Genomic DNA, 10,347 nt, shown 5'->3' on the forward strand with positions numbered 1-10,347 from the left:
CTGGGAGCCCCATGTCACCAGACCTATCTCATTTTAAACCAGAGGGCTGTCAGCTACATTTCATCAGCTGCCCTAGTAACACCTGAGGAAAGAGTCTCTCTAAAGGTTAAGAGGCCCAAGAATGAACCTATTTACCCATTTTAATGTACTTTAAGATTCCTCCTCATCCAAAAAAAAAAAAAAAAAAAGGCTAAAATTGCTGGGCTTTCTGCATTCTCACTGCTGGCCTCTCCCCTTAGAGTACTCAGAGGGCAGCACAAACTCTGCTTCCCCACAAGTCTGTGTAGCCTGGTCAATGAGCACCTCGCTGTGGGATAACGTCTGTTGCAAAAGCCTTGTTAGAATTTATTAGAGGGGGCTGAGGTCTAATCATCAGAGCCCAGGGCCAGACTGCTGACCTTCAGTAGCTATTGCAAAGCCTGTCTCTAGTTTTGGTTCTGAAACAGTGTTCCTTGGTAATCGAGGCAAGTCACTTTACCTCTACCTCACCTTTACCTCTACCTCATCTACCTCATGTAAAAACAGTGATAACACTACAGACACCCCTACTGTATGGAGGGTGCTGCGAGGATAGATACATTGGGAAACAGCTGAAAGCTTTACATAAAAGACTATACTTAGTGCTTACCCCATAATGTAGTCACTATACCTATCTGTAGTGATCAGAAAGTGTTAATTTAAATGCCTGAATTTTATATTCTGGGCATTTATTTTGAAAATTATAGGGCTGTCAAGCAATTGAAAATATTAATTGCAATTAATTGTGCTGTTAAACAATAGAATACTATTTATATAAATATTTTTGGATGTTTTCCACATGTTCTAATATATTGATTTTAATTACAACACAAAATACAAAGTATACAGTGCTCACTTTGTATTTATCTTGTATTATAAATATTTGCACTGTAAAAATAAAATAGTATTTTTCAATTCACTTAATACAAGTACTGTAGTGCAATCTCTTTATAAGAAAGTTGAACTTACAAATGTAGAATTATGTACAAAAAATAACTGCATTCAATAATAAAACAATGGAAAACTTTAGAGCCTACAAGTCCACTCACTCCTACTTCTTGTTAAACCAATCGCTCAGACAAACAAGTTTGTTTACATTTGCAGAAGATAATGCTGCCCACTTCTTGTTTACAGCATCACCTGAAAGTGAGAACAGGCATTCACATGGCACTATTGTAGCCGGCATTGCCAGATGCACTAAAAATTCATATGCCTCTTCATGCTTCAACCACCATTCCAGAGGACATGCGTCCATACTGATGATGGATTCTGCTCGATAACAATCCAAAACAGTGCAGACCAATGCCTATTCATTTTCATCAGGAGAGTCAGATGCCATCAGCAGAAGGTTGATTTTCTTTTTCGGTGGTTCAGGTTCTGTAGTTTCCGCATCAGAGTGTTGCTCTTTTAAGACTTCTGAAAGCATGCTCCACACCCCATCCCGATCAGATTTTGGAAGGCACTTCAGATTCTTAAATCTTGCGTCAGGTGCTGTAGTTTTCTTTAGAAATCTCACATTGGTACCTTTTTTGCGTTTTGTCAAATCTGCAGTGAAAGTGTTCTTAAAAATGAAGATGTGCTGAGTCATCATCCGAGACTGCTATAACACGAAATATATGGCAGAATGCAGGTAAAACACAGAGCAGGAGACATACAATTCTCCCCCAAGGAGTTCAGTCACAAATTTAATTAACGCATTATTTAACAAGCGTCATCAGCATGGAAATGTTTAGCATATCTGGCACATAAATACCGTACCTTGCAATGCCAGCTACAAAAATGCATGCGAACGTCTGTTCTCACTTTCGGGTGACATTGTAAATTAGAAGTGGACAGCATTATCTCCCATAAATTAAACAAACTTGTTTCTCTTATCGACTGGCTGAAGAAGAAGTAGAACTGAGTGGATTTGTAGGCGGTAAAGTTTTACATTTTTTGATTTTAAGTGCAGTTATATAACAAAAAAAAAAAAATCTACATTTGTAAGTTGCCCTTTCATGATAAAGGGATTGCAATACAGTACCTGTGTGAGGTGAATTGACAAATACTATTTTGTTTATCATTTTTACAATGCAAATATTTGTAATAAAAATAATATAAAGTGAGTACTGTATACTTTGTATTCTGTGTTGCAATTGAAAGCAACATATTTGAAAATGTAGACAAACATCCAAAATATTTAATACATTTCAATCAGTATTTTATTGTTTAACAGCGCAATTAAAACTGCGATTAACGTGATTAATTTTTTTTAATCGCAATTAATTTTTTTGAGTGAACGATGTAAGGGGCTAAGATTTACCCCGGCTTCTCCACACACTAATATTTTGGGACATGATTCTGCAACACTGAAGACCACTCACATGAGTAAAGTCTCATACATGTTTTCAGGATTAGAGCTTTTTTCCCCAACTGAATTTATAGTATTAATAGTAACGAAAATTCTATTGACACCAAAAACATAAAGTGCAATAACAAACAACTAAATCACAATGTATTTAAAAACAAAGACATGGGGCCAAATCTAGAGATTACATACAAAGATACAACTCTTTTGACTTCAGCAGATACACACCTGGATATGTCAGGTCTGAATTTAACCTAGATGTCATTGGCAAGTGATTTATTTGGCTCTACTTTTCCTCTAGACTTGCAGGCAAGGACCTTATTATTCATGCTAGGTCTTTTTATGAAGTCTTAGAGAGATTTCGTAAGTGTTAGGATGAATGATTTATTTTATGTATATCTATTTGTGGGTTAGATTTGTTTTGACAAGGCTAATACTTAAAATAAAAAATCCACATTTTCTGAGGACATAGGAAATGTGCTTCGGATGAGAACATTCTCAAGTTTACAGTATCCTACGTTCTCACAGCAAGGTAGCTGGCAAAGAGAGCACACACAACATGTATGATCCAAACCTAGCATTATGCTTCTTCATCTGAATATTTTTCTGCTTTAGGTACTTAAAATAAACCCACAAGGATATATATTCACACATAGATATTTATCTACTTAGTAGCAAGGAACATGACATTTGGGGGTAGATAAAAATACCTAAAGAGACTAGTTTTCCTAACACTAACTAGGCGCTTTTCTTAAGCACAATATTTTCTAGTTGATAACATCAGCTCTTCAGTGGTGAGGCCTAAAACTAACTCTGTTATTTCATACTTAGGGTTAGTATTAAAAGAGTCCAATTCTGTAATGTCAGCCATATACCACAATTATGCAGTCCCCAAGAAACCCCATTAGTAACAATGTCAAATACACTACAGTTCATTCACGGTGGAGTTCCCCACAATTGCGACAGTGGTTGACATGATATAGAGTAATTAACCCGTACATTGCCACCAGACTGGAAACTGCTCAAAGATCAGATGACGTCAGGCAAACTGACACACAGCTACACCTAAAATAGACTGACAGTATGATAATCTGCTCATAGTAATAGGATTTACCTCTGTTTCTTCTCCCAAAACATCTTCTTCATTTGCTTCTTCTTCAGCTAAAAGAATTTTTTTAAAAATCCACAGATTAGTGAGAGATTAATTCCTAGAAGGCTGATGTTCTCCACACTAATAAGTAAGTTAATGTTGTAAAGATTCTGTTCAGGGTCTTACATCAGGTCCATCACCACAATATGTAAGCATATATTCTAGGAATCATTTTGGAGAAGCTCTGTAGCCTGTGTTACACAAAATGTATACACAGACACTTCATAAACTTGGGGATTTTTAGGGGGTGGGAATTGGGAGCAAAGAAGAAAAGAATACACCTTGAATTACTCAATATTACAGTCACTCTCCATACATAGACTTGGATGGGAGCTCCACATGAGGAACACCTGAAGAATTAGGCCTATCACCAAGAAAATTCTGAGGACTGTCTCATTAGGGAGATTCTCAGAGGCTACAGCCACAGGACAGCTCTTATTGAAAGAATATCACAGCAAGCCCATGTAATGGGGACCGTTCACAACAGCTAGAATCCTATAAAAAGGAACCAATTAGGGAGAGTTCAAAATTCCTGTAAAAACAAAGAGGCCACAGCTGGGCCTTGAGTCGACCTTGCTAGAGGGACCCTCGATCTGCAACGCTTGCTCCAGCCCAGCACGTTACCCACCGTGTTCATCAAGGTAGGCCTGGAGTCTGTTTATGAGATCCTGTTTGTTTCCTTTCACCTCCAGGCCACGGGCGAGACATTCTTGTTTCAGTTCAGCAAGCTGCGTACCAGAAGAGACTTCCCATTAGCATACTTAATTCATTCAAGTTTGCAAAGAACAGGAGGAACACCACCAAAGCAAAAGGATCAAAACAAGCAAACAATAAGCAGACCAGATAAACCATGGGCATTGGCACTGACAAAAAAAAAAAACATTAAGACTAGTGGTTAGAGTTGGGGGGGGGGGGAAACAAGGAGTCAATGACTGGGTTCTTTCCAGCTTTTTCATTGGTTCCCTTTGTGTAGCCTTGACATTTACTTTACCACTGACATCTAGGATTCCACAGAAAAATGTACTAGAAGGGAACAGTGCTGCACTAGAAGGGAGTCGGATAATCTACTGGAATGTCTTCATCACAATTTCTGTAATTCTCTCTGTGCCTCCATTTCTCCCATTTGTAGACAGGCACTTCACAATACTTGGACAAAAAAAGCTTGAGAAAGACATCATTATTATGAGGATCTGAATCTGTGCTATGCTCCCCCTGAGAACTGCTTTACATCCTGCAGATTCTGAGTTCCTCTGGGGACTGGAACAGAAACAGCTGCAGACATTACACTCCACATTGAACAAAAGCAGCAGAAAAATTACATCTCTCTAGCCATACTCCTTAAGTATAAACCTTCCTACACTCACCCCAAAATACCCAAGATATGAAGAACTTCAAATCATTACTTGCTACCATTAGTGTTATCGTAATAGTCAACTGAAAATTCTGAAGATAAGAGCATAGAGGAGATGATGCCTAGTGCCCAGGGACTGGGAGTCACAACTGCTGGGTTTTGAGAGGAGTGTGTTCTAGTGGTTAGAGCAGGAAACTGGGAGTCTGGAGTCCTTGAATCTACCCTCAACTGTGCCAGTGATTTATTGATGCCTTGGACAAGTCCATTCATCTCCCTCTGATCAGTTTCCCCCCAAATCTAAGAAATAAAAATATTTGCCTCTCTGTTTAACTGTTTCAGAGACATTAAGATGAAAGGCCCTTCTGTATGACACCATAGTCATGTTACTGAAACCACAGAAGTCAGAAACAAAAGAGCCGTTAGATTATCCAGTCCATCTGCCTGGGCCCAATGCAAGATTATCCCCTAATGAGTTCTTTGTAGTGTTCTGTGCAGGCTAATTTTAAGAGTCCTAAATACAGGCTTCAATCGCAATCCTCACAAGATTATATTACAGTCAAACATCTTGCTGGCCAAGTTTCTTCCCCTGCAGAAATTTGACATTGCCTGTTTATTAGCATCACACAGGTCTGGTGATATGTCTTACTAAGACAAAGACGAGAAGATCCAGAACGTTGATTATTCTGGGTAGGCGAATATAGGTACCTGGTGTGCAATGATTGACGTTTAGCTACCCTGCAGTCCTCATTCTTTTGCTGCGGCGAAAGTAGCCTCAGTTAGGCGTTCTTCGAGCAGTGCCCGCGCTAGGGCGTGAAAGCCAGAGCGAGCACAGGCGAACAGGTGCGGGAGCTCACCACCACGAGCTGAAAGAGGCTCCACTTCCGAAGCCCACACCGCCTTGTGGAAGTCCCGTGCCAGCGACCGCATCTTCCCCCGGGCCCCGGCGGGCGGGGTTTCTCGGCCGCGGTAGCATTTGAGGTGGGCGCCCTGCCCCCGGGGTTGGAAGGCGACCTCCGGCCCCGGGTTGTGGGAGCGGCCCCCGATTTTCCTCCCACGGGACACCCAGCCGAAGCCCGCAGTTCGCACGCACTGGGGGGCAGGCCCAGTCCATGGCTGCAACCCCAGGCCTCGCCCGCTCTCCCCACGGCTCCGGCGGGGCCCCGAGCGGCGCAGGGAACGGAGGAATGACCCCGGGCTGGGGCACCCGCTGTGGGGGGGGGCAGCGAAGCCCCCAGAAGCAGCCCGGGGGGAGGGGCCGCAGCCCCCTGGGGTGCCCCCACTCGGGGCCGCTGGGAGGCGCCACGAGGACGGGAGCCCGCCCAGGAGCGCGGGGAGGCTCAGCCCGCAGGGAAGGGACGCGCACGTGCTGCCGGCGGGCGCGGCGGGGGCGCCCGGCCTATCCCGCAGGCGGGGGGGGGTCAGGCTGCCCTGCGGTGAGGGAGACCGGGCCCCTCGCCGCGCCCCCCTCCGTTACCTTCAGCTTGTGGAGCTCCACGGTCTCGGCCGCCATCTTGTCGCCTCCTCAGGTCGCTCCCGCCGGGCCCCGCCCGCCCCGCCAATGACCCGCGCTCTTCCTGAGCGGGCGCCCAACCCGCCCCTCAATATCGCGCCTTCCTACTGGCCCAGCGGCACCCGGCCCCGCCGCTTCCTATTGGTAGCCACGGAGGGAAGGGCGGGGACAGAGGTCAGCGACGACGACGGTGACCAATAGGTGCGCAGACGTCGGAGGCGGGCAGCCAATAGCGGGCGGCAACGGGGGAGGGGCGCAGGCAGCGGCACTTCCTGGAGACGAGCCGGGGGAGCTGTGTGGAGGTTCGGCGGCAGCCGCCGGGTGGGTGAGCGCCGGGGGGCCGTTAGCGGGGCCCGAGGGCTCTGAAGGGGGAGAGCGGCGCTCAGCGCCTGCCTGTAGGGGGCGGGGCACCTGGGGGTGGGCGGCAGGAAGCTAGGTAGGGGGCGGGGGCACTGATGGGGGCGGGGCGGCCGGGGGGCACTCACGGGGGCGGGGCAATGGTAGGGGCGGATGGTGGGGGGGTGGGGGCACTGGTGGGGAGCGTGGCAATGGTAAGGGGCGGGGCGGACGGTGGGGGCACTGATGGGGGCGGGGCGATCGGTGGGGGCGGGGCGATCTGTGGGGGGGCACTGATGGGGGCGGGGCAATGGCAGGGGCGGACGGTGGGGGGCACTGATGGGGGCGGGGCAATGGTAGGGGCGGACGGTGGGGGGCACTGATGGGGGCGGGGCAATGGTAGGGGCGGACGGTGGGGGGCACTGATGGGGGCGGGGCAATGGTAGGGGCGGACGGTGGGGGGCACTGATGGGGGCGGGGCAATGGTAGGGGCGGACGGTGGGGGGCACTGATGGGGGGGGGTTGGCAATGGTAGGGGGCAGGGGCGCCTGTAGGGGGCAGCAAGGGTGAAAGCAGGGTCTAGTGGTTCCTGCAAGAAGCCAGTCCTGAGCCCCATTTCTGACAGGGAGGCAGTGCTCAAACCCCTATAGAGGTACTAGTGGCTAGAGCTCTGCTCAGGAGACCTGGGTTCTGTTCCCAGCTCTGCCATTGGCCTGCTCGGTGACCTTGAGCGAGTCATTTCCTCGCTCCGTGCCTCAGTTTCCCCATCAGTAGAATGGGGAGCATGATACTGCCCTCCTTTGTAAAGAGCTTTGAGATCCACTGATGAAAAGTGCGATTTAAGGAGCAAGGTGGTGGCATTATTCTACTGGAAGGGGTGACGGGGCCATATAAGGGCTGAAAGGAGGAACAGGGGGAGGAAGACATATGGGATGCAGGATGAGCAGTAGGTACTGCGGGGGCAGGGCAGTATGGCCATAAAGATGGGGAGAAACTAAGATCTGAATTACAGAGCAAAAACAACTCATAGGGTCCCTGCACTTTCAGCTTTGCTTGTGGGGTTTCCAGAGTTACTAACAAGTACCGTACAGTGGATGAGAGTGGGGGGGTAAATGGAGGGGAGGGGAGGGGAGAAGGCTGGGAGTCAGGATGCCTGGGTTCTATTCCCCAGCCCTGGGCAGGGAGTGGGGTCTAGTGGCTAAAGGAGGCAGCTATGCCTGGGTCCCACTTCTCGTTGCCGCTACCTCAGTTTGTGGCCATGGGCCGGTCATTTCCCCTCTCTGTGACTTGATGTTCTGCCCATAAGATGGGGATACAGAGACTTACCAACCAGTCCAGGGGCTGTGATGATTCATGCATTAATGTTTTTAAAGCATCTGCGCATGGCGGAATCAGAAAACCTTGTCCTCTCAGATGAGTAATGTTTGACTCTTCTCCTACACCCATCTCTCTTTCAGGATGAATGTTGGGGTGGCCCACAGTGAGGTAAATCCCAACACCCGAGTGATGAACAGCCGTGGCATCTGGCTGGCCTACGTGATCTCGGTGGGAGTTCTCCATATCATTCTCCTCAGCATCCCGTTCTTCAGCATTCCAGTGGTCTGGACCCTCACTAATGTTATACACAACCTGGTGAGTCAAATCTCAGCCTCCCGACTCATTTTCCTGCCCTGCTAGAAAAAGCAGCGTTAGACTCGGCTCTTTGGGCCCTTGCCCACTGGGCCTGGAGGAGCTGGGATGAGGCCCAGTCCCTCCCTGCTGGGTCAGCACTCAGAGAGATGTAGCTAGAGGGTGCTGTATTTGGGAAAACTTAAGGTGATATAGGAAGTACTTTCCTGACTCCCACTGATGATCAGCTATGGCCTGGTGCACGACATTTCGTTATCCTTTTCCTATTTTAGGAGCAAGAACTCCTGAGTTCTGGTTCCAGCTGCCACTCTCTTAGGCAAGTCACTTTACCTAGGGAGAACTTACCTGCCCAGCCAGCCCTTTTCTAAAACCAGACGTGGTGTTTGACTCTGGCCTCCTGTAACAATGAGTTCCACAGCTCAGCGGCCCTCTAGCTTTGTTTCCTCTCCAATCCCTGCCCCCCTCTTGTGTTGATGATACAACAGTAAAAGGACCGAGGCCCTCTCCTTACATCCTCCCTTCTCACCATGGAAATTGCAGGTTATGTACTGGTTTCTTCACACTGTGAAAGGAACCCCGTTTGAGACGCCAGACCAGGGCAAGGATCGCCTGCTCACGCACTGGGAACAGATAGACTATGGGACGCAGTGCACCTCCTCCCGCAAGTTCCTCAGCATCTCGCCAGTAGTTCTGTGAGTGTCCATTCCTGCTGCAGCAGGTCAGCTGTTGACCTGCCAGGACCTGCTTGCTCTGGAGGAGGCCTATGGTAGGAGTGCTCCAAACCTGCCCAGAGCTGCAGCTCCCAGGCATTCAGTGGGGCTCACTGCAGTTCCCTTCCTCTCGATACCCCTGCGTAGCCCACGGAGACCAGAAGCACACTGTGTAAGGCTCCAGCTGTAGGGGGGCAGGCGTGAATGGCTCAGGGAGAAGATGGGATTGCTGTAGTCTGCGTGAAGCCATACTGAGACACTAGCCTATGCTGGGCTTCCCGTACGCAGGGAAAGCCACCGCGGCTATAGAGTACGTTGCTTTTCAATGGAACTGGCCAGAGCCCTGCATGCCTTAGCTAGGTGACTGCCCTCTGCCTACTGCACTGGAGGGCACAAGCTCTCGGGCCTGAAACGAACCAGTGGGCATCAGGCTAGTCCTTGAAGGCTTGTGCACTGAGTACCCTGACTGCTAGCAGCTGGCCCCATGGCTGGCAGCACAGAGGCACCAAGGGCAGCATGGGCTTTGGTGACTGAACTCTGCCCGTGCTGGGGAAATGGTTCTGCATCAGGCGTGAGGTGCGTTGGCTGGGAAGTTTGCATCACCGCTTCTGCTGTCAATCAAGCCTCAGAAATAGCTTTCATGTGCCCTCACCCCAGCTGGGGGCTGGATGGCCACAGAACTAACCCTGCCTTTGTCTCTCTTCCAGTTACCTCCTCACCAGCTTTTATACCAAATACGACCCTGCACATTTTATAATCAACACAACGTCCCTCCTCAGCGTCCTCCTCCCCAAGCTGCCTCAGTTCCATGGCGTGCGCGTCTTTGGCATCAACAAATACTAAGACTCAGCGAGCCCAGCGCTGCCAAGCCAGCTGCGAGGGAAGAGAGAGTCCATCCCAACAGGCTCCTGCTCTGGCAAAGAAGTAATGAGCCCAGCGTGAAGGTGCTGTCCTGACTGTGAACTAGGGCGGCGGCGCAAGCGAGGGACCAGCCATTGCTTGAGCCCCTTGCAGGGATTAAGTTACTCTCCCTAGTAATCATCGGTATTTGGGCTTTATCTTTTGTTTGGGTGGAGAGAGAGAGGCAACTGAGGAGGGAGGGGGTCTTAGTGTCTCATGAGCTACCCTGTCAGCTGCTCATGTAACTGCAAGAGAGGAGAACTGCTGCCCAGCAGGGGGGAAAATAGCCAGTTTGTGCATCCTCCCCATCCTTGTGTTTTATTAACTTCTACTGTAATAAAGATGTTTGACAGACAACAGTGGTGTTCTTGCAAGAGGGCCCTAGGCTTAGGGGAA

At 48.8% G+C, this 10,347-nt stretch overlaps 2 protein-coding genes across 6 annotated transcripts in view; one reads left to right on the forward strand and one right to left on the reverse strand.

Moving 5' to 3' along the window:
* SARNP (SAP domain containing ribonucleoprotein) overlaps positions 1–6,445 on the reverse strand; it is a 50,180-nt gene extending 43,735 nt beyond the window's left edge. For all 4 annotated transcript variants that reach the window (XM_078849623.1, XM_073319440.2, XM_073319437.2 and 1 more), the window contains exons 1-3: positions 6,341–6,445; positions 4,144–4,243; positions 3,480–3,526 (exon numbers count right to left, since the gene is read on the reverse strand). In XM_078849623.1, coding sequence (XP_078705749.1) covers positions 3,480–3,526; positions 4,144–4,243; positions 6,341–6,376 — 183 coding nt within the window. In that variant the 5' untranslated portion in view covers positions 6,377–6,445. The remainder of the gene's footprint in view (positions 1–3,479; positions 3,527–4,143; positions 4,244–6,340) is intronic.
* Positions 6,346–10,308, forward strand: ORMDL2 (ORMDL sphingolipid biosynthesis regulator 2). Of its 2 annotated transcripts, none has more exons than XM_073319442.2 (4): positions 6,346–6,577; positions 8,170–8,344; positions 8,882–9,033; positions 9,759–10,308. In XM_073319442.2, exons 2-4 carry the CDS (start codon positions 8,171–8,173, stop codon positions 9,892–9,894), a joined length of 462 nt encoding a protein of 153 aa, XP_073175543.1. In that variant the 5' UTR covers positions 6,346–6,577; position 8,170; the 3' UTR covers positions 9,895–10,308. The 2 variants fall into 2 exon arrangements, with proteins under 2 accessions (XP_073175543.1, XP_073175542.1); XM_073319441.1 differs by lacking the exon at positions 6,346–6,577 and adding an exon at positions 6,621–6,697.
* Positions 10,309–10,347: the final 39 nt, after the last annotated feature.

Source organism: Lepidochelys kempii, chromosome 20, assembly GCF_965140285.1.
Source record: "Lepidochelys kempii isolate rLepKem1 chromosome 20, rLepKem1.hap1, whole genome shotgun sequence".
Taxonomy (NCBI): domain Eukaryota; kingdom Metazoa; phylum Chordata; order Testudines; family Cheloniidae; genus Lepidochelys; species Lepidochelys kempii.

What these genes read in the sequence shown, in the direction of transcription:
- ORMDL2 (XM_073319442.2), top strand. Translation starts at nt 8,171, where the DNA reads ATGAATGTTGGGGTGGCCCACAGTGAGGTAAATCCCAACACCCGAGTG. An exon ending in CTAATGTTATACACAACCTG is followed by an intron (nt 8,345 to 8,881) that starts GTGAGTCAAATC and finishes TGGAAATTGCAG; the next exon opens with GTTATGTACTGGTTTCTTCA. An exon ending in AGCATCTCGCCAGTAGTTCT is followed by an intron (nt 9,034 to 9,758) that starts GTGAGTGTCCAT and finishes TCTCTCTTCCAG; the next exon opens with TTACCTCCTCACCAGCTTTT.